This window comes from Hypanus sabinus, chromosome 22 (genome assembly GCF_030144855.1).
Source record: "Hypanus sabinus isolate sHypSab1 chromosome 22, sHypSab1.hap1, whole genome shotgun sequence".
NCBI classification, from domain to species: Eukaryota; Metazoa; Chordata; class Chondrichthyes; order Myliobatiformes; family Dasyatidae; genus Hypanus; species Hypanus sabinus.
In genome coordinates this window covers 8,524,417-8,548,917 of record NC_082727.1, presented here as the reverse complement: position 1 = coordinate 8,548,917, position 24,501 = coordinate 8,524,417, and the positions used below count along the sequence as shown (strand labels likewise).

The window sequence follows — 24,501 nt, the reverse complement described above, 5'->3', positions numbered from 1 at the left end:
CCTACATTTAAATCGCCATAATCCAGGCAGGAAGGACGTTTGCAACAGCACGTCTGTAAAAATTTGTTTCTACAAACTTACTGATAACATCTCCCGCATCTGCATACAAATCATTCATACCAATCACAGGCATTCACTCAACAAAAACTACCACCACCCAATAGCAATTGGCAATGAGGAGCAGTTTGTGAGGTGGTCTAATGGTAGAAATACCATGCTCGCGACGCTGAAACACTTCCCAAGCACTTTCTGGACTCCAAGGTTCTAATTATGTAAAACTTTTGTATAAGTTATGTTTTCGTGTGAATGCTGCTGCCCGTAAGTTTATCACTGCACCAAAGCATGCTTGCGACGATAAACTCAACTTCCACGTTCACTTTGAAAGCACTGACCGATATGAAAGGTTCACATCGAAAAAGGCTCCAAATCGAAATCAACTCCTTTGATCTACCCCACCTCCTAGGTCATGAACCGGCAGCCAATCAAGGCGCAGGCGCTTCGTTACCCTGGCCGACGCCCGCCGGCTCTTGGCTAAGCCGCTTTGCCTGAATGGGTGCGCTCTGGACCCGCCCACTCCCTGCACGCCGATTGGCCGGTTCTGTCACGCCCCCGCACGCTGAGTAGCTGTAGCGGCCTGCCGGTCAGATAGTTGCCGGCTCTGGACGAGCTGGGGTTGCGGTTGCAGCGAGGGTGAAGCCGGGGGTTCAGCGGCGAGTCTGTCTGTCTGTCATCGGAGGGTTCAATAGGCAGCTCAGGTGAGTCATACATTTCCCCGGCCCCGGGGAATTCCGCAGTAAACCTACAACAGGAGTCCCTTTAACCGTGTAGGGCGGTGCTGAGCTCCTCTACTCTTTTGGTAGTACTATCAGGAAATGTACATCCACCCCAAACTTTCCAACTAGCATCATCTCGGCTACGGTCGGCCCGCAACTTTTTCTTTTCATTGAATGGTTTTGAAGCAAGCGGAATGTAAATCCGGCTTGATTCCCCCTGGAAGTTCAAGGTCATCTATATTTTCGCAACGGCTAATGCGTTGCTGGAGGGCAAACGAGCTTCGACAACAGACATGCCCCTAATTGCTTTCTGTCTGATTATCTTTCTATTTAACATTTTAAAGCGTATTTAATTATGGAATGTTGGGTTTCTTGTGTATCTATTTAAAAGGAGCATGTCTAAATAGTGGTGTCAGTAAAATTAAGAAACAGCCATCTTCCACTACAACCATGATTCATGAGTTAACAACTATCTGATGTTGGTTCTTGCTCAGCTCATTGGTGTTCCTTGAAGCTTGTACACTTGCGTTTTTGTCATTGGTGGACACCTTCCATCAGGGAAGAGGTACACTCAACATTTTAGGGACAGCCATGGGATTTCTGAATGGTCAATGAACACTACCTGACTGATGAAGGGTCTCGGCCTGAAACATCGACTGCTTATTCCTCTATAGATGCTGCCTGACCTGCTGAGTCCCTCCAGCATTCTCTCTGTGTGTGTGTGTGTGTGTGTGTGTGTGTGTGTATTTATGTTTTATGTTTCCATTTGTAACTTGGTGGTTTCAATGTATGGCATTGTACTGGTGCTGGGAAACAAAACATTTCAGGATATATGTCTGTGATAATAAACCCGATTCTGAATATGAATGAAAGTTAGGAAAGATCCTTGGTTGCCTTTGTGGGGAATGGGTATTGAGTGGCTTTTACCAGGAGTGAATGATGCTTGCTGTTCTTCCCAAGTCAACATTCTCCAGGTCTTGCTGCATGATGATACATGCTTCTTTATTGTCCGAAGAATTAATGGTGCAGGTAAACACTACAGCTGTCAACAGAAAAATTTCTGTTCTTAGATGAGTCAGAAACAGGTTTATTATCATCTGATGTATCATGAAGTTCGTTATTTTGTGGCAGCAGTACAGTGCAAGAAAAAAAAACCTTAACTCTGACATCTCCTCTGTACCTACTTCCAACCACCGTAAAACTGTGTCCTCTCGTGCCAGCCATTTCAGCCCTGGGGAAAAAGCCTCTGACTATCCACACGATCAATGCCTCTCATCATCTTATACACCTCTATCAGGTCAGCTCTCATCCTCCGTCACACCAAGGAGAAAAGGCCAAGTTCACTCAACCTATTGTGCAGAAAGAATAAGTAAATTTAGGAAGGACAACAAAATTCAAGGGGCGTATGTCCCGATGGCAATTTAAACAGAGAGAGGAGAAAAGGGCTAAAAATTCTATATCTGAATGCATGAAGTGTCAGAAATAAGGCGGATGAGCTTGAAGCCCAGGTGCGAATGGGTAACTATGATGTTGTTGGGAAAACGGAGACATGGTTGCATGGAGATCAGACCAGGGAAATGAATGTACAAGGGTATACGTGCTATTGTAGGGTCAGAAATGTGGGCAGAGGGGGAGCGGTGGCCCTGTTTGTGAGGAATGAGATTCAGTTCTTTGCAAGGGGGGACAAAGGGTCAGGAGAAGTAGAGTCTGTGTGGATAGAACTGAGGAACAGTAAGGGCAAAAAGACGCTAATGGGTGTTGTCTACAGGCCCCCAAACAGTAGCATGGATATTGGGTGCAAGCTGAATAGGGAGTTAACATTGGCATGTGGCAAAGGTAATGTCGCAGTAGTTATGGGGGATTTCAACATGCAGGTGAACTGGGAGAATCAGGTTGGTGCTGGACCCCAGGATAGGGAGTTTGTAGAGTGCCTACGGGATGTATTCTTGGAACAGTTTGTATGAGAGCTGACCAGGGTCAAGGCTATTCTGGATTTAGTGTTGTGTAATGAACAGGATTTGATAAGCGATCTTGAAGTAAAGGAGCCATTAGGAGGTAGTGATCATAATATGATGTTTTTATCTGCAATTTGAGAAGGATAAGGGCAGCTCGGAGGTGTCAGTGTTGCAGTTGAACAAAGGAGACTATGGAGCCATGAGGGAGGAGCTGGCCAAAGTTGACTGGATGGATATCCTAGCAGAAAAGACAGTGGAACAGCAATGGCAGGTATTCTTGGGAATAATGCACAAGGTGCAAAATCAGTTCATCCCCCAGAGAAGGAAGGATTCAAAGGGGGGAAAGGGGCCCCAGTGGTTGACAAACAAAGTCAGAGATTGCATAGCATTAAAAAAAAAGTATGACAGAGCTGAGGTGAGTGGGAAGACAGATGATTAGGAAATTTTTAAGGAACAACAGAACTTAACTAAAAAGGCAATACGGGGAGAAAAATGAGGTACTAATGCAAGCTAGCTAGGAATATAAAGGAGGATAGCAAAAGCTTTTTTAGGTATGTGAAGAGAAAGAAGATAGTTAAGAACAATGTTGGGCCCTTGAAGAATGAATTGGGTGAAATTGTTATGGGAAACAGAGAAATGGCAGAAGAATTTAATAAGTACTTTAGATCTGTCTTCACTAGGGAAGACACAAGCAATCTCCCAGATGTATGGATGGGCCAAGGACGTAGGGTAACAGAGGAAATGAAACAGATTGACATTAGGAAGGAAACAGTGATGAGTAGACTGATGGGACTGAAGGCTAACAAATCCCCAGGTCCAGATGGTCTGCATCCTAGGGTACTAAAGGAGGTGGCTCTGGAAATTGCAGATTTATTGGTAATCATTTCCCAAAGTTCCTTAGATTCAAGATCAGTTCTGGAGGATTGGAGAATGGCTAATGTTATCCCACTTTTTAAGAAAGGAGGGAGGGAGAAAACGGAGAACTATCATCCTGTCAGCCTAACATCAGTAGTGGGGAAGATGCTAGAGTCCATTAATAAAGATGAAATAGTGGCATATCTAGATGGCAGTGTTAGGATTGGGCCGAGCCAGCATGGATGTACTGAGGGCAAATCATGCTTGACTAATCTATTGAAGCTTTTCGAGGATGTAACCAGGAAGTTAGACAAGGGAGATCCAGTGGATGTAGTGTACCTCGATTTTCAGAAGGCATTTGATAAGGTCCCACATAGGAGATTGGTGGGTAAAATCAGAGCTCATGGTATTGGGGGGAAGATATTGACATGGATAGAAAACTGGTTGGCAGATAGAAAGCAAAGGGTAGCGGTGAATGGGTGTTTCTTGGAATGGCAGGTGGTGACTAGTGGAGTGCCACAAGGCTCGGTATTGGGACCACAGCTGTTTACGATTTACATCAATGATTTAGATGAAGGCATTGAGAATAACATCAGCAAATTTGCTGATGATACTAAGCTGGGTGGCAGTGTGACATGTGATGAGGATGTTAGGAGAATTCAGGGTGACTTGGATAGGCTGAGTGAGTGGGCAGATACTTGGCAGATGACGTTTAATGTGAATAAGTGTGAGATTATCCACTGGGAGTAAAAACAGGAAGGCAGATTATTATCTGAATGGTGTAGAGTTAGGTAAGGGAGAAATACAAAGAGGTCTAGGAGTCCTTATTCATCAGTCACTGAAGGTGAATGAGCAAGTGCAGCAGACAGTGAAGAAGGTTAATGGAATGTTGGCCTTTATTACAAAGGGAATTGAGTACAAAAGCAAGGAAATCCTTTTGCATTTGTACAGGGCCCTGGTGAGACCACACCTGGAGTATTGTGTACAGTTTTGGTCTCCAGGGTTAAGGAAGGACATCCTGGCTGTAGAGGAAGTGCAACGTAGATTCACAAGGTTAATTCCTGGGATGTCCGGACTGTCTTACGCAGAGAGTTTAGAGAGACGGGGCTTGTACACGCTGGAATTAAGAAGGTTGAGAGGGGATCTGATTGCAACATGTAAGATTATTAAGGGATTGGACAAGATAGAGGCAGGAAATATGTTCCAGATGCTGGGAGAGTCCAGTACCAGAGGGCATGGTTTAAGAATAAGGGGTAGGTCATTTAGGACAGAGTTAAGGAAAAACTTCTTCTCCCAGAGAGTTGTAGGGGTCCGGAATGCACTGCCTCGGAAGGTAGTGGAGGCCAATTCTCTGGATGCTTTCAAGAAGGAGCTAGATAGGTATCTTATGGATAGGGGAATCAAGGGATATGGGGACAAGGCAGAAACCAGGTATTGATAGTAGATGATTAGCCATGATCTCAGAATGGTGGTGCAGGCTCGAAGGGCCGAATGGTCTACTTCTGCACCTATTGTCTATTCTCATGAGGCATGTTCCCCAATCCAGGGAACATCCTTGTAAATCTCCTCTGCACCCTTACTATGCTTTCTACATCCTCACTATAGTGAGGCGACCGGAACTGAGCACAGTACTCCAAGTGGGGTCTGACAAGGGTCCAATATAGCTGCAACATTACCTCTTGGCTCCTAAACTCAATCCCACGATTGAGGCCAATGCACCGTACACCTTCTTATCCACAGAGTCAACCTGTGCAGCAGCTTTGAGTGTCCGATGGACTTCGACCCCAAGGTCCCTCTGATCCTCCACACTACCAAGAGTCTTACCGTTAATACTCTATTCTGCCATCATATTTGACCTACCAAAATGAACCACCTCACACTTATCTGGGTTGAACGCCATCTGCCACTTCTCAGCCCAAGTTTGCATCCTATCACTGTCCTGCTGTAACCTCTGACAGCCCTCCACACTATCCACCACACCCCCAACCTTTGTGTCATCAGCAAATTTACTAACCCATCCCTCCACTTCCTCATCCAGGTCATTGATAAAAATCACGAAGAGAAGGGGTCCTAAAACAGATCCCTGAGGCACACCACTGTTGACCGACCTACATGCAGTTAATGACATTCTTTGCCTTCTATGGGTAAGCCAGTTCTGGGTCCACAAAGCAAGGTCTCCTTGGATCCCATACCTCCTTACTTCCTCAATTAGCCTTGCATTGGGTACCTTGTCAAATGCCTTGCTGAAATCCATATACACTACATCTATGGCTCTAACTTCATCAATGTATTTAGTGACATCCTCAAAAAATTCAATTAGGCTCACAAGGTATGACCTGCATTTCACAAAGCCATGCTGACTATTCCTAATCCTATTCTGCCTCTCCAAATATTCATAAATCCTGCCTCTCAGGATCTTCTCCATCAGTGATTGCACTTTAATAAAGAAAGTAACATATTGAGTGATAGATTACTTTTTCAAATAAAAAGTTGATTATTTTGTAGATAAATAGCCCAGTGAATGATTAAATGAAGACAACAAAGGGAACATTAAAAGCCTGCAGCAGGATTTGGACCAGCCGGAAAAACTGGCTAAAAAATGGCAGATGGAATTTAAGATGGACAAATATGAGGTGTTGCACTTTGGGACATCTACCAGGGGATGTCTGATATGGTCAGTGGTCAGGAGCAAAGGAGTACAGTAGAACAGAGAGATCCGGAAATACAGATCCTGATTTATTACATTTTTTCCTTTGTCAGATTCTGACAGCAATGTTGTATTTTAATTTTGTTTAATTTGATATCCAGCTATCAGGAAATGGTTGTTGTTTAAAATTTTGGTCACTGGCTCATTTTAGCAATTCATCTTGCAAATGTAGTAACTGCTTGTTCACATCCTTCCCTTTCTTTCTAATCTTCTCGAGCTCTATAATCCTCTCAGTTCTCTGCAGTTCCCTAGTTGTGATCTCTTAAGCATCTCAGAATTTAATCACTCCTCCTTTGGGAGTTACGCCTTCAGTTGCCTTGCCTCAAAACAGTGGAATTTCTGACAGTGTCCTTTCTACTACGCACTTCTTTAAATATTTAACTGCTTGCCCAGACCTTTGTCTGATTATGTCATTTGATATCAATTTATATTTGTAGTGATTTTTTTTTTGATCCATTGAAAGGGAATATTTGAATGGGTTAATTGAGCTCTTCATAAACCTGGATATATCCTGATATGCTGTCTCTGATTACATGTGTAATGTGCTAGAGCTATTTCACATATTAAAATAGTTTTTCCTGGAGGTGTTGCATTAATCCAAAAATAACTCTTGTTAGAGGGACACTCTTTAACTGTAGTATCCTCATATATTGGGGTGGCATGGTAGTGTTGTGGTTAGTGTCATGATTTACAGCGCCAGCAATCGGGGTTCAATTCCTGCTGCTGTCTGTAAGGAGCTGGGATGTTTTCCTTGTGACTGTGGGGGCTCCCTCCAGGTATGTGCATTAGGATTAGTAAAATGGGGGCACGCTACGTTGGCACTAGAAGCGTGGTGACTCTGGTAGGCTGCCCCGACACAAGCCTCACACTGTGTTGGCCATTAATACAAGCAATGCATTTCCCTGTATGCTTTGATGCACATGTGACAAATAAAGCTAATCTTTCTTTCTATTGTATCTAGTTTTTAGAGCAGTGTTTTTGATTTCCTGATCAATATTCTAAAGCTGTATCTCTGAGCACTCACAGCTGTTATTACCAAATTGTATCTTGATTGCATTTCACTGTTTGGATAGTAATATCTACACGTTTGTATTAATCTCTGTATTGGAGAGATAATATTCTCATTAGATCTGCTACTGTAGATCTGCTACTTTGGTTTTGTTGCTATTTGTTTTTTGTAATAACCTGCACCATAGTACATAGTCCACTTCCTGATTTAATGGTACTTATCGCTTTCAAAAGTATTGGAAACTCCACTTGAGGAAGCAGTCAGTGGCCACTTTATTAGGTACACGTACACCTGCTCATTAATGCAAAAACAGATTTGGCCAATCATGTGGCAGCAAATCAATGCATAAAAGCATGCAGACACGGTCAAGAGGTTCAGTTGGTCAGACCAAACATCAGAATGGGGAAGAAATCGTGGAATGATTGTTGGTGCTAGACGGGGTGGTTTAAGTATCTCAGAAACAGCTGATCTCCTGGGATTTTCATGCATAACAGTCTCTAGAGTTTACAGAGAATGATGCGACAAACAGCCAGTGAGGAACGGTTTTGAGGTTAAAAATGCCTTGTTAATGAGAGAGGTCAGAGGAGAATTGCCAGACTGGTTCAAGCTGACATGAAAAAGACAGTAAGTGATGCTGAGGTACTTCCTAGGATGTGCTGGGACACATCAGTGATGTAAAACCTGGGATCATCAGGTTGCTTTGGGTCTTTTAACCTCTCACCCAGCCAGGGTGATCAGGCCCTGGCTTGTGTCCCAGCAGCACTGATACACGGGTCACCCTCTTGATCTCAAACCGTCCTCCGACCCGTAGAACTGAAATGGTACTATCTAAGAAGGAGAAGAAAATATATACAGGGTGGCCACTTTATTAGGTATATCTCTACACCTTGTTAATTCAAATATCTAATCACCCAACCATGTGGCAGCATCTCAATGCGAAAAAAAAACAAAACAAAAAAAACAAAAAAAAAAACCTGCAGACGTGGTCAAGAGGTTCAGTTGTTATTTAGACCAAACATCAGACTGGGGAAGAAATGTGATCTAAGTAACTTTGACTGGAATGATTGTTGGTGCCAGATAGGGTGGTTTGAGTATCTCAGAAACTGCTGATCTCCTGGGGTTTTCGTGCATAATGGTCTCCAGAACTTATAAAGAATCGTGTGAAAAAGAAGAAAAAATTCCAGTGAGCAGCAATTCTGTGGGCGAAAATGCCTTGTTAATGAGAGAGGTAAGAGGAGAGTGGCCAGTAACTCAAATAACCTCACATTACAACAGTGGCGTGCAGAAGAGCATCTCTGAATGCACAACACTTCGAACCTTGAGGTGGATGGGGTACAGCAACAGAAGATCACAAACATGAACTCTCTGGCCCTTTTATTAGGTACTGGAGGTAGCTAATAAAGGAAACACTGAATGTATGTTTTAACTAGTAAAGTGCCTTTTCTGTGGAGCCTTTGACCTTGCTCTATTGTTCAGATGATAAAGGCAGACGTTGAAATTCTCTATAGTGCTGAACGAGGAAGGCTTTTGATGACTGCATTTTTTAACAAGTTGATTGCTTTTTATTTATTATTGTTACATGTATCGAGATACAGTGAGAAACCTTTGCTTGTGTGCTGTCCTGCCAGATCATGCCATCCATAAGTGCATCTATTTAATAGAAGGAGAAGCCTTACATAGTATTGCAGTTGCAGAGAGAGTGCAGACAAATGAAGTGTAAGAGGCACTACGAGGTAGACTGGGAGATCTGAAGTTCATCTCTTAAGGTGTGAGGGGTCTGGTTCCAGCACATTTACAGTTACCTTTGTGTTTGGCAGTTTGTGCCCTCAAGATTTTATATCTTTTACTCAGTGAGAGAGGGAAGGCGAGAGATCGATGGGTGGATACACAGATTCTGTAATATTTTTGAAAACTCAAGAGTGTATTAATAGAATCAGGTTTACTATCACTGGCATATGTTATGAAATTTAACTTTGTGGCATCAGTACAATGCAATATATAATGACGAGAAAAAAGAATTATAGTGAGTGTATATAAAGTGTACTTATGTACACCACTTTTACATAAGTAGTGTAAAAGTAGAAATAAAAATGTGAGTTAGTGTTCATGGGCTCAATGTACATTCAGAAATCAGATGGCAGAGGGGAAGAAGCTGTTCCTGAATCGTTGAGTGTGTGCCTTCAGGCTTCTGTACCTCCTTCCTGATGGTAGCAATGGGAAAAGGCATGATCTGGGTGTTTTAAAAAAAAACACAACACTTAAATCTTTCATTTCTAATAATTTTCCTGTTTGAAAATCTGACCAAAATTTGAATAATTTTAAATTAATTCATCTATTATTTAAAGATTAACACACAAGAGCAAAACAATTCAAATTTCTAAGCATCTTGCTATTTTACATTCATTGTTCTTGGGGCAATTCACCATTAGTCTTTTTTTAATCTGTTTTCTTTCTTTAGTGTAAAATGTCTGGATTGTTGAGATCGGACATCAATTTAAAAGAGCCGCGATGGGACCAGGGGACTTTCATAGGAAGAGCCAAGCACTTCTTCATGGTGACTGACCCTCGCAATGTTCTGGCCTCGAGTGCAGAACTGGAGACAGCAAAGACTATTATTGAAGACTACAAGTAAGCCTGCCGCCAATGTAAACATAATAACTTGATGTTGCCCTCACCCACATCTCCTCCATTTCCCAAGCAACTGCATTTACATCATTCTCCATAACTTCTGTCCTCCTCAACAGGACCCTACCACCAAACTCATCTTTACCTTCCCTCACTCTCTGCTTTCTGCAAGGATTGCTCTTTCTGCGATTTCCTTGTCAGTTTGTCCCTCCTAGCCCTTATCCCTGGAAGCAGAAGAAGTGCTATACCTGTCCGTTCACCCTGTTCACCTCCATTCAGGGCCCCATACAGTCTTTCCAGAGGAGACAACAATTCGCCCGCATTCTGTTAGGGACCTCCGCTGTATCCATCGCTCCCAATGAGGCCTCCTCTACATTGGTAAGACCTGACATAGATTGGGGGATCGCTTTGCGCCTTCAGTCCATCTGCAAAAAGCAGGATCTCCCAGTGGCTAACCATTTTAATTCCAAACATGAGGAAATCTGCAGATGCTGGAAATTCAAGCAACACGCACAAAATGCTGGTGGAACTCAGCAGGCCAGGCAGCATCTATAGGAAGAACTACAGTCGATGTTTCGGGCCGAGACCCTTCGTCAGGACTAACTGAAAGAAAAGATAGAGATTTGAAAGTGGAAGTGCGAGGGGAAATCCAAAATGATAGGAGAAGACAGGAGGGGGAGGGGTGGAAGCTGAGAGCCGGAAAGGTGATTGGCAAAAGGGATACAGAGCTGGAGAAGGGAAAGGATCATGGGATGGGAGGCCTTGGGAGAAAGAAAGGGAGAGGGGAGCACCAGAGAGAGATGGAGAACAGGCAAAGAGTGATTGTGAGAGGGGCAGAGAGAGAGGAAAAAAAATGGAAAGGGGGCAATAATAAATCAGGGATGGGGTAAGAAGGGGAAGAGGGCATTAATGGAGGTTGGAGAAATCAATGTTCATGTCATCAGGTTGGAGTCTTCCCAGACAGAATATAAAGTTTTGTTCCCCCAACCCGAGTGTGGCTTCATCTTGACAGTAGAGGAGGCCATGGATAGATATATCAGAATGGGAATGGGATGTGGAATTAAAATGTGTGGCCACTGGGAGATCCTGCTTTCTCTGGTGGACAGAGTGTAGGAGTTCAGTGATATGGTCTCCCACTCTGCGTCGGGTCTCACCAATATATGAAAGGCCACACTGGGAGCACCGGATGCAGTATACCACACCAGCCGACTCACAGGTGAAGTGTTGCCTCACCTGGAAGGACTGTCTGGCACCCTGAATGGTGGTGAGGGAGGAAGAGTAAGGGCAGGTGTAGCACTTGATCCTCCTGCCACTCCACTCGGGATAGGGTTCTCCTTGTCCTCACCTACCACCCCACCAGACTCCAGGTCCAACATATAATTCTCCGTAACTTCTGCCACCTCCAACAGGATCCCACTACCAAGCACATCTTTCCCTACCCTGCTCTTTCTGCTTTCCGCAGGGATTGCTCCCTACGCGACTCCCTTGTCCATTCGTCCCACCGATCTCCCTCCTGGTAAACAGGTCCTCGTAAGCAGAACAAGTGCTACAAGTCAATTTATTCCAAACCCAATTCCCATACTTGCATGTCAGCCCATGGCTTGCTCTTCTGCCTGATGAGGCCATTCTCAGGTTGGAGGTGCAACACCTCATACTCCAACCTGCTAGCACAAACATTAATTACTCCAGCTTCCAGTACTTATTTTCCTCTTCCCCAGTTTTTACAACCTCCTCGAGATATCTCTCCTCCTCCCCATTCTCCCGTGATCCACTATTTGCTCTTATTGGATTCCTTCCTTAGCCCTTCACCTTTTTCACCTGTCACCTCCTTGGTTTTTACCTTATCCCCCTCTCTCCCCATCTGGATTCACCTATCACTGTTTAGCTTGGACCATTGGAAAATGATGCTGGAATGGGAGACGAGGATGAAATAAAGAAGTATTTTGCATCAGTCTCTGCTGTGAAAGACACTAGCAGTATGCCAGATTTTCTGGAGTGTCGGGGGTAGTAGTGAATACAGTTGCTATTACTAGGGAGAAGGTGCTTGAGAAACTGAAAGGTCTGAAGGTAGGTAAGTCACCTGGACCTAGTGGACTGCACCCCAGCATTCTTAACCAGGTAGCTCAAGGGATTGTGGAATCATTAGTAATGATCTTTCAAGAATCAATAGAGCCTGGCATGGTTACAGAAGGCTGCGAAATTGCACATGTCACTCCACTCTTCAAGATGAAGGGAGGCAGAAGAAAGGACATTATAAGCCAGTTAGCCTGACCTCAGTGATTGGGAAGATGTTTGAGTGGATTGTTAGGGATGTGGTTTCTGGATACTTGCAGGTGTTACGTATCCTGTAACTGGATAACTCACCAGCAAAGATAGAGAGGTCCGTTGGAGTCTGATGGCAATATTTTCGAACGGTTTTATTCATAAAGGGGGGCACAAAAGTAAGGTTAATACAAACACTCAGAACATATACATCGGCAAAACTCAATCTAAAGAGCGGGTATAGCAATAATCATCGTTAAGAAATAATCTCAACTGTTGTCTAGGGGATAATATATTGTCCATTGGAAATATAAAAGTCACTTAGAAGTCTGCAGGCTTCAGTCTTTTTGGGGAATCGCTGGGTTTCACGTGTTTCAGAGAGATTGAGGAGAAATGGGAAAAACTTGCCCGGGCCTTTGATGAAGCAACTCCATTGAATCAGGGGAGCGTTGTTTCCCTGTTATTAGTTCGAAGTCCTTCTCGGTATTATCAGCCACCCGCTCCCCAGGCAGAGAAGTTACGGAGCGCACGTGGCTTTTGACTGGCTTCCCGCTATCACGGGAGCGTTGAGGGATCGAGTCCTTCTGGTGCGTCTCTCTGGGGTACCGCCTTCTGCAGTCCCCTTTTATCTTGACTTGCAGAGTTGTAGATGTCCATCAAAGTAGGGTGATGCAATCCCCACCCCCACATTGCCCGAGGGTGTCCATATCCATGGTAGCTGTCACGTAGCAGGGACATGCCCTGAGCACAGGTGTCTCTAAGAGCCCTGGCCAAAACCGTTACATTGTCTCTCATTTGCCTGGGTCCGAGACCCGAATTAATAGTGCTCTTGCGATTCTCCGGAAGGAGGGGGCTGCTTCCGCCCCTTCGGCCCCTCAGAGCTGTGGTAATTTCATAACACAGGCACGTGGCAAAATATGCCCAAATCAGCATGGTTTCCTTAAGAATGTGAAGGGGATGTTTCTTTTGTTGTCTAGGACCAGAGGGCATAGCTTCAAACAGTGGGCTATCATTTAGAGCGGAGAAAAGGAGGAATTTCTTGTGTTGGAAGGTAGTGAATCTGTAGAATTTGTTGCCAGATGTGGCTGTGGAGGCCAGGTCACTAGGTGCATTTTAAGGTGGAGTTTGATAGGTTCTTGATGAGTCAGGGTGTGAATGGCTATGGGGAGAAGGCAGGAAATGGGGTTGAGGGAAATGGATCAGCCATTATGAAATGGTGGAGCAGACTAGATGGGCCAAATGGCCTAATTCTGCTCCTATGTCTTAAGGTTTGCTGGAGGTTTTTTGGGAGGGTTTAAACTAATTTGGCAGAGGATGGGAACCAGAGTGATGGTGCTGAGGATGAGTTGGTTGGTTTACAATCAAAAGCAATATGTAGTGAGACTCCTAGCAAGGAGAGGCTGGTGATAGGGCAAAATTGCAGTCAAGAGGATGAGTTGCGATGTAAAAGGTGGTCAAAATCAAAAAGGGTATATACAAGACTTGAAGGTGTTGTATTTGTTTGGCATGTATGATATTGTAGGCATCACTAAATCACGGCTGAAAGACGATTGCAGCTGGGAGGGAGCTTAATGTTCAAGGATATGCATGGTTTTGAAAGGACTAGCAGGTAGGCGGGGGGGGGGGGGAGGTGGCAGGCTCTTTGGTAGAAATTAAATCAAATCATTAGAAATCAGGTTGGTGCTGGTTCCCAAGGAGGAATTTCTAGACTGCTGATGAGGTGACTTTTTAGAGCAGCTCGTGGTTGAGCCCACTAGAGGATCAGCTATTCTGGATTGGGTGTTGTAACGTTCTCCTTCGCGTGTCACGAACGCCGAATTTAACGTCGAGATAAACCAGTTAATAAGAACCAGATCGCAGTAAGATTAACCATTTACTGTTCACTCTTCACATTAACATATGGTGAAAACTGTTGATAAAACAATACAAGATTGATACAGTATTTGTTCCTTCCTTAATATCACATTTCAAGTGTAAATACTTGCAAAGGTGACTATAACTACATTACACTAAGGTGCAGTATACAGGGAGAGTTTACCTGCTCCATTGACTACTTTAAATACACTTCCATGCAAACTATCCGCGACTCTTTAACTAACGAAAGCATAAACATTATCTACCGTCGTTACTTCTAACAGGATCGGCATTAACATCTTAGTTCAATATATCAATTATCTATTAACTTACAGCGTTGCTCTCACTGTGATTTCTCATGCCTGCAAAACAACTTCTGCTCAGGTGAGCCTCGTGGTGAGCCCCCACCCTCGCGCTAATTTCAAACCGGTATTTTCCCACAAGACGCGGCGAAACCGGATGTGACGTCATCGTATGCCGATATATTTTACATGCAATGAATATACTTTAAACACTTCTAATTCTAACTAGAAAATACTATCGAATGAATTACTAAGCGAAAATATTATAAACTAAATAACTGTCGTAAAGACAGCACAGGTGTTATGCAATGAACCAGAATTGATTAGAGAGCTTAAGGTAAAAGAACACTTGGAGGGAAGTGATCATAATATTAGTGGTCGCCAAAAGTCGGTCACGATCAGCCAGTCGATCTTTGACACTTTCCCAGTAGATCCCGGGGGAAAAAAATGAAAAATGCGCACTGGGCAGAAAGAACGGAAGTAAAACCCTGCAACCCACCTCTCCCCACAAACAACTCTCCACAGCGGGAGTATTGCTATATTACCATCATCCTCATTGGTATTAACTTATCTTTATAATGCTCACATTACAACACTTCTCCCCCTTTAAATTCCAATATTCCCCAAATGTAAAAGAACTAGGAAACAAAAACAGTGGTGACATTATCTTGCATACCTCTGAAACTTATACTAGTGTCTCAGTAACAGTTTACCAATACAAAACACCTGAAAAACGTGGCAGATTCAACATTCAGTCTAACAAAGGAAACTACCCATTCAAATATTCAGTCTGTCAGGAGGTTTGCGAGGGCGCTGTGCTGCATCTAAGTACAGGAGCTGTCTTACTGACAGACACCTCACAGACTGTCTCAGACTGGCTGCCTGTAGTTATGAGCAAATTTCAGGGAACTAGCAGGAAGTATTCAGCCCCAGTCATCACACTGAGTGCAACAGTCAAATTTTATTCATTTATTTTTCGTGTTGAAATAAAAATAAATAATGAAACTCAGAGTTAAAGGTGTAATGTGAGCATTATAAAAACAAGTAATACCAATTAAGATAAGGGTAACATAGCAACACTCCCGCTATGGAAAGCCGCCTGTAAAGAGAGACTGCTTCCGGGGCTGCAGGGCTCCACTTCTGGTGCCTTCTGCCCAGTGCACGTGCGTGGGTCTAAACGATTTAGTAGGTCGGTGTTGCTTTTCACTGAGGCTGAGGTAGGAGATCTTGGGCTTAAAAAGGTTGATGACCATGAATAATATGATCAAATTCACCCTGAAATTCAATAAGGAGATGCTGAAGTCGGATGAATCAGTATTAGTGTGGGAAAAAAGGGGATTAAAGAGGCTTGAGGGAGTTGGCCAAAATTGGTTGGAAAAGAACACTGGCAGGGATGGTGACAGAGCAGTGATGGCTGAACTTTCTGGAATGGCTGCAATTTGGAAAGCACAGGATATATGCAGTACATCCCAAAGAGAAAGTAATATTTTAAAGGCAAGATGACACCACCATGGCTAACAAGAGGTCAAAGCAAACGTAAAAGCCAAAGAGAGGGCATATCATAAAGCAAAAATTAGTGGGAGGTTAGAGTATTGAGAAACTTTAAAAAAAAAATCAACAGAAGGCAAATAAAAAAAAAGTAATTAAAAAGGAAAATATGCAATACAAAAATAAGGTAGCCAATAATATTGAAGTGGATACCAAAAGTTTCTTAACATACATAAAGTGTTAAGGTGAGAATGGATATTAGACCACTGGAAAATGATGCTGGAGAGGTAGTAATGAGGGGCAAGGAAATGGCAGATGAACCGAATAAGTATTTTTGCATCAGTCTTCACTGTGGAAGACACTAGCAGTATAGTGTAAGTTCCAGGTGTCAGGGGTCAGAAATGTGTGAAGCTGCCATTCCTCAGGAGGATATTCTTGAGGAAACTGAAGTCTGAAGGTAAGTAAGTAAGCTGGATCAGATGTGAATTCCAAGGTTCTGAAAGGCAGCTGAAGAGATTGTGGAGGCATTAGTAATGATCTTTCAAGAATCACTAGATTCTGGAATGGTTCCAGAAGACCGGAAAGTTGCAAATGTTACTCCACTCTTCAAGGAGGGGGAGGCAGAAGAATGGAAACTATAGGCCTGTTAGTCTGACCTCAGTGGTTAGGAGAATGTGGGGGTCTGTCATCAAAGATGAGGTCTCGGGGTACTTGGAGGCACATGATAAAATAGGCCATAGTCAGCATGGTTTCCTCAAGGGAAAATCTTGCCTGACAACTCTGTTGGAATTTTGCTTTGTCAAGCAGGATAGATAAAGCTGAATCATTTGATGTTGTGTTCTTGGATTTTCAGAAGGCCTTTGACAAAGTGCCACACATGAGGCTGCTTAAAAAGTTAAGAGTTCATGGTATTGCAGGCAAGTTACTAGCATGGATAAAGCAGTGGCTGATTGGCAGGAGGCAAAGAGTGGGAATAAAGGGAGCCTTTTCTGGCTGGCTGCTGGTGATGAGTGGTCCACATGGGTTTGTATCTTTTTACCTTGTATGTCAATGACTTAGATGATGGTTTTGTTGCAAAGTTCAGAGTATATGAAGATGGATGGTGGGGCAGGAAGTTTGAGAAAGTAGGGAGGCTACAGAGGGACTTAGACAGAGTAGAAGAGTAGGCAAAGAAGTGGCAGATGGAATACAGCATCAGGAAATGTATGCTCACTTTACACCTCCGATTTTTGGATTTTCCCTCCATTTAGAAAATAGTCTAGCCTTTTATTTCTTCTCTCAAAGAGGAAATGGAAGTGTTGACTATTTTCTAAATGGAGGAAAAATCCAAAAATCTGAGGTGCAAAGGGACTCGGGAGTCCTTACGCAAGGTTCCTTAAAGGTTAATTTGCAGGTAGAGTCGGTGGTGAGGAAGGCGAATGCGATGTTAACATTCATTTCAAGAGGACGCAAATAAAAAAGCGAAGGTGTAATGTCCAGGCTTTATAAAGCACTGGCAAGGCCTTGCTTCAAGTATTGTGAGCAGTTTGGGCCCTTTGTCTTAGAAAGGATGTGCTGACACTGCAGAGGGTTCAAAGCAGGTTCACGAAAATGATTCCAAGATTGAACGCCTTGTTATATAAAGAGCATTTGATGTCTCTGGGCCTGTATTCACTGGAATTCAGAAGAATTCATTGCAACCAATCGAATGGTGTTTTGGCTTTGGAAACAATGTTTCCTGTGGTGGGAGAGCATAGAACCAGAGGACACAGCCTCAGAATAGAGGGTCATCCTTTTAGAATGGAAATGAGGAGGGATTTCTTTAGCCAGAGAGTGGTGAATCTGTGGGATTTGTTGCCAGAGGTGGTTGTGGTACAAGTCTTTACTTGTATTTAAGGCAAAGGTTGATAGATTCTTGATTGGTCAGGGCTTGAAGGGGTACTGGAAGAAGGTAGGATATTGGGGCTGAGAGAAAAAATGGATCAGTCGTGATGAAATGGCAGAGCAGACTCAATGGGCCAAATGGCCTAATTCTGCTTCCATCTCTTATGGACTTAATCTAAATGACCATAGTTCTCCATTGTCCATTTAAGGAAAAAAAAGCTAAGTCCCTCTTTCCATTGGTTGTTTAAAGATTTGTACTGAATAATTAAATTCAGAGCTTTTATTTCCCATACTTAAAGTGATTGCCAACAAGATGTAGACTTGCATATATACTTTGGTTTAGATTCAAAGGACAGCTAATACTCATTAATGAAAAATGTTTCTTGTTGTTATGACTATCTATTGACCTGAAGATGTACTTGCTAACACAGGTTTTGGAACAGGTTCACTGAAATCTGATAATTTTTCTCTGGTAAAATGTGCAATATGACCTCTGATCTAATGTTACTATGATATCAGATGACTTGAATGTTTCTTGGAAAATACTGACCCATATATTTGATTGTACATTGACGTTCCATTATTAGTGTTGGTTGGCTTACAGTAGGAAATTTGACAGTGACTATTCATCAGTTTGTTAATTGTCCCCTTTCTGCAGCTAAAAATTCTAACATCTGCCCATTAGTTTAAGAGGAATCTTATCCTTCGTTACTTTCTAAAGCAGTCAAACAGATTAAAAAAATTTGAACCTATCTGTTAGTCACTTTTTTTTCTTGTGATAGAGCAGTATAAATGAATAAAGTTTCTGGAAACTTTCCATTCTTCATGGAAGCCATGGTTTGACATTTATTATTTTCAGGGGAAATTTAAAACATTAGCCACAAATTTCTCATGATCTGAAAGCCTGCATGTAGTGGTGTATGTTGTAGCAGCAGTAGTCATAAGCCATGTAGTTTTTTAAAAAAATAATTTTCATTTGGCTCAGTTTCAGTAATCAGATTCTTTGTTAGATTTAATTTTGGCATGGTGTGATTGGTGGTTTGAAATTGTAGTTAATATAAAACATACAGGCACTCTCTCTGCACTCAATCATGCTGCCAAATGAAAAAGTAAAGTATTACCTAATCATGTAATGTCATTATAATATTAAGGGATAATTGTTTTGTTGTAGGAAAAGCAATCACTGTCTTTGTTTATTCCACTTGCAATAGTTTATCCTCATTATCTTGCACTCTGATGGAGAGAGCAGGGTAAACAACAGCTGAGAGTTTGGGAGTGAGCTTTGCATTTCATTGGAGGTTTCATTCTTTCCCTGTCTTTGCCATGATGGCCTTTGCTGAAGAATAAGGCTAAGGGTGGACATTCAGAGACATCTTCTCAGCTGTTTAATTTGAGATTTTGGTAATAAGTGGCCTTCAGGTTCCATACTAACAGGCCACCCTTGGAGTGGAAGAACAGCACCTTGTATTCTGCCTGGGTACCCTCCAAACTGGTTATGAATGTTGATTTCTCCTTCCGGTGAACAAGGTTTTCCACCCCCAATCTTTCCACTCTGACCTTTTACTACTTCTCACCTGCCTTTCCCTTCCCATGGGTCCCTTAATCTTTCCCCTTCTCCTATTGCCCACACTCCTCTCCTGTCAGATTCTGACTTCTCCAGCTCATGACCTTTCTCCACTGCCCCCCCCACCTTTTATTAAGATATCTCCTCCCTTCCCTCTGTCCTGAAGAAGGGTCTCTGCTTGAAATGTCAACTGCTTATTCTATGCCATAGATGCTGCCAATTCCTCAAGCATTTTGTGTGTGTGTTGCTTTGTTTTTCCAGCATCTGCAGATTTTCTCAGATTTGTGTTTGTACTATGGAGTCCAGTGGGCCTCAGGTCTTGATAATGAGCAGTCCTCAGGTTTGATAGTGTTGGGTCTGGACTCTGCTGTGATAGCCTTTTGTGGTTATTGAGGATGGAGCCAGTCCTTCAGAGATCTCAACTGTTGAGGTCACTTTCAATGGTTTAAGAAAATGTAGGTAATTAAAGTGCACTAGAACACGAATTACCAAAAAAAACCATTAACATATAGTACACTAGGTAACAAGAAAGATGCACCCCTGACCCCTCTGTTACCACCCCACCCTCTTCTTTATACTGGCAGTTTCCCCTCTCACTCCTAGACCTTTTACCATTTCTGGACAGATCATTTTCCTCCACAGATGCTGTGTCTGTAGAACAAACCAGCAGGTTGTTTGTGCTATAGCAACTTGCTTGCTTTTTTGCTTCTTGTCTACCCTACCCAGAACCCCCAGTCAAATTGAAAGATTTGTCACTGCTTTGTCAGAGTTGATAGGTGCAAAATTGCACAGGCAGATTTGCCAACGTAATCCTGGGGAATTCTAGCACTTGTCAGACTCCTTTTGCAGTGGTGCTACAGGTTTTCTGGTATCTGCCTCTCTTTACATCCCAGGCATAAAATGGGGGTGCATTTGCCCAGGATGTGTCTCCTGTGAACTTCTAAACATGGTTAACCTTTCACAACTACTGAGCTTGGCTCAGCCCATATGTTGAAGGACTGGGGCATCTATTTAAAGATATGGATACAAAAGTTTGAAATGTCAGTTCCTTACACAAAATGCTGGAGGAATTCAGCAGATCAGGTAGCATCAATGAAGAGGAATGAACAATCAATGTATCAAGCCAAGATCCTTCATTCAGGACCTAATGGAACCCTTCATCAAACCCTGATGAAGGGTCTTGGCCCACAATTTTGACTGTTTATTCCTCTCCATACAGACATGCTGAGTCCCGTTGTCTTCTGTATGTGTTATTCTGGTTTTACAGTATCTGCAGAATCCTTGTGTTTAAAATCTCAGCGAAGGGGCACCTTCTTCCAATACGGTGGATGCAGAGCCCACTTTATTTCAAGCCAGAAGTGCCTTGACCGCCATTTGGTCCTTCTCCTGATCTGAATCCAGAGCCCACCCCAGTTGTAGATACTGCACCCTTTGCTACACAACAAGTGGTTCTGAATGCCTGTTTAAAGCAGGCTATATCGGGATCCAGGTAAACAAGCCCATGGATGATCTGTAAAAGGAATGCTAGAGATTGGAATCAACATGGAGCAACTCGATCTCTGTTGGTTGAGCAGCTTCTGTGGGAGGACAAGAATTTGTGATGTTTTGGTTAGAAACCCTGCATTACGTGTATACAAAACGTTGACAGTTCCCCAACCCCCCACCCCATAGATGCTGCTCCACCGAGTTCCTCCAGCCGATCGCTTGCTGTCCCAGATTCCAGCATCTGTAGTTTCACATCTCCGTGTTGAGCATGAGATTTTGAGCTGTAAAATTCAAAGCTGAGTTTATCGTCAGTGCACAAGTATGTGCAAGCACGGGCTGACAGCAGCATCACAGGCTCTGAGCATCAGATCAGCAGCGTTCACAAGAGTGACATATCACAGAGATCTACTGTAGTGCAAAGTGATCATAGTGAAGGCTGTATTGCTGCTTCTTACCCCACAATAAAAGGCAATTGCCCACACCCATCACTCTCAGAACTACCATCCTTTTGCTCCTGTTCAGAGCTTTTGAAATCTAACCAAACTGTCAGGAAGTAATTAGTTGTCAGGAAGTAATTTATTTAGACATTGAGGCTCACACAAAAATTAAATTATTTACAATTACTTCAATAGCATTTAATCGTGAAGAATATTATCTTTGTAAAAATATCTGTATGCATGATCAGTACTCCATGCGTACAGTTCTAGCTTCTCTTTTTATTTTTCATAGGCATGGCAAGAGCCAAACAAGACTGACAGAAGATGAGCTCTGGCACGCTAAGTACCTCTATGATTCCGCCTTCCATCCAGACACCGGGGAGAAGATGATTCTGATTGGACGGATGTCTGCGCAGGTTCCCATGAATATGTCCATCACTGGTTGCATGCTGACCTTTTACAGGCAAGTTTCAAAAGTAACTCGATTTTGCTCCTTCCCAGTCCTGATGAAGGGCCTTTGAGCTGAAACCGTAACTTTGCCCCTCATTCTACAGGTACTGCCTTCCCTGATTTGTAGCATGCTGTTCTTCAATTTCAGCGTTAGGACTGTGTGTTCATTCGTTGAAGACGTAGCACTGGAATCGGTGGATTTATTTAATGAATATACCCACAAGTAAATGAATCTCAAGGTTGTATATAGTGACATATGTATTTTAATAATAAATTGACTTTGAACTTAATATTGAGAATGGGGAATTTATTTCCACTCTGACCTTATTGCTACAATGTACACCTTGGTGACATCACACTGTTCTGCCAATTGGACTGCTTTATGATCCAGCTTGTTTGGACAAATAAGTCACAAATGACTTGTATACCTTTGTACTTTCACTGGTCCGTTAGGTGCAGAGATGGGGTGAACATTCGCAGTCCTAGTGAATCTCAGACAAAGAGAGCATGGATTTAAAGTGCGATGGGAAGAATTTAAAGAAGAACTGAGGGTGAAGCTTTTGACATGGAGTATGTGGGATGAGTTGCCAGAGGAGGTGGGAGAGAGAGGATAATTATGTTTAAAAGACACTTATTCAGCTACTTGGATAAGAAAGGCTAAGAGAGATGTGGGCCAAGTGCAGGCAACTTGGTCAGCACAGTGGAGTGAGCTGAAAGTCCTCTGTTCCATGTTGTATAAATCTGATTCGAAGTAATTTGACATTTGCTGATGTAATGACTACAACACATCGGTACTCATGATTGCAGTAAGGTTGATAGAAGCTTCAGCACATGTGTCGTTAAACATAGAAACCAATCGGTAACAATGTTTCTTCAGAGTCTACAGTCGCAGTCTTCATGAAGATGACTTACACATAATCAGTGATCTCAACTTAATTGTTGTACTCTATTCTCACTGTAAAAACATTTCAGGGTCTTTTGAAAGATTTACAACAATGTTTTCAACCCCTGCTAAGATAGCTATTGCTGAACTACCTCTGTGACCCTGAACAACCTTGGTTATAAGGATGGAGTTTCCTTCTTCCTGACCATGAAGGGCCTAGATAAGAATGTAAATGGAGAGGATGCTTCTGATATTGGAAGAGTCTAAGACTAGGGGACTGCTGAGTCCTGCTGAAGGGTCTCGGCCCTAAACGTCAACTATACTCTTTTCCATAGATGCTGCCTGGCCTGCTGAGCTTCTCTGGCATTTTGTGTGTGTTGCCCACTACTGATGTCAGGTTCACTGGCCTATAATTTCCTGGCTTATTTCTTAAAGCATCTTTAAACAATTAAACAACATTAGCTGTTCTCCAATCCCCCGGCACCTCACCCATGGCTAAGGATGTTTTAAATATGTCTACTAGGGCTCCTGCAATTTCAGCACCAGTCTCCCACTGGGTCTGAGGGAACGCCTTGTCAGGTTCTGGGGATTTATCCACACTAATTTGTCTCAGGGCAACACACATCTCCTCTCTAGTTTATATAGGTATTGCTGCTGCTTTGTCTGACTTCTATAGTCTCTGTCCATCTCCCAAGTAAATACAGATGCAAAAAAATAAATTTAGGATCTTCCTCCATCTCCTTTGGCTCCCTGCATAGATAACTCTCTGATCTTCCGAATGACCAATTTTGTCCCTTGCTATACTTCTGCTCTTGATGTATCTATAGAAGCCCTTGGGATTCTCCTTTGCCTTGTCTGCTAGAGGAACACTGTGTCTGCTCATCCTCCTGATTTCCTTGTGTGTTATCCTGCACTTGTTATGCTTGAGTACCTCATTTGTTCCAGCCTGCCTATTCCTGCTATGCCCCCTTTTTTTTTCATTAACCAGGGTCTGAGTATCTCTCAAACCAAGGTTCCTTAAACCTGTTAATTTTGATTTTTTTCTGACAGGAACATAGAAACTCTGTTCTCTTAAAAATTCACTTTTGAAAGCCTCGCACTTACCAAGTACATTTTTGCCAGAAAACAGCCTGCCTCAATCCACACTTGCCAGATCCTTTCTGATACCATCAAAATTGTTCTTTCTCTAATGTAAAATCTCAACCCAAGGACCAGGCCTGTCCTCAAAAGTTCAAAGGTCCATTTATTATCAAAACATGTATCGTGTAACTCTGGAAATTTGTCTTCTCCAGATAGCCACAAAACATTGAAAGAACATGAGTTGTTCAGAGAAAAACATCACACCCACCCCCTCCCAAACAAAAAAAGTATCCTGACCATCAACCCCTACCCAAAACAGAACAAGAACATCAGCCACCAAAAAAAACCTCTTCTGCACAGATAAAACTAATTGAACACAACAGAACTTTAACCATCAAACATGCATGAAAATAGAAAAGGAATGGGCAATTAAAAAAAAAACCCAAAAAAACCATATGTCTGGAAAAAGGCTACAGTCCATTTTTTGACAATCAGAAAAAGACATTTCCCCACAGGATAAGCCCTGAACTCACTTTGTAGGACCTTGTCCCCCTTCCTGCTCTTGTCACTGTTATTGACGTGGGCCATGACCTGTGACTGCTCACCGTCTCACTTAAGATTGCTGTGGACTCCATCTGAGATGTCCTTGGCCCTGGCACGAGGAGCCAATATACCATCCAGGAACCTCCTGTCTGTACTCCTAACCAATGAATCTCCTATCACTACAGCTTGCCTCTTCTCCCTCCTTCCCTTTTGAGCCACAGAGTCACACTCATTGACTGTCGTGGTCTTCCTCTGCTAGGTCATAACCCCCCCCCCCCCCCCCCCCATACTATCTAAGTGGTGTACATGTAACTGAGGGGAATGGCCACAGGAGGACTCTGCACTGACTGCTTACTCCCTTTTTCC

The 24,501-nt window shown here is 42.9% G+C and overlaps 1 protein-coding gene across 4 annotated transcripts in view; it reads left to right on the top strand.

Moving 5' to 3' along the window:
• Positions 1–623: 623 nt before the first annotated feature.
• The window catches only part of sfxn3 (sideroflexin 3), an 83,113-nt gene continuing 59,235 nt past the window's right edge, over positions 624–24,501 (top strand). For all 4 annotated transcript variants that reach the window (XM_059947015.1, XM_059947013.1, XM_059947012.1 and 1 more), the window contains exons 1-3: positions 624–755; positions 9,758–9,927; positions 21,472–21,642. In XM_059947015.1, coding sequence (XP_059802998.1) covers positions 9,764–9,927; positions 21,472–21,642 — 335 coding nt within the window. In that variant the 5' untranslated portion in view covers positions 624–755; positions 9,758–9,763. The remainder of the gene's footprint in view (positions 756–9,757; positions 9,928–21,471; positions 21,643–24,501) is intronic.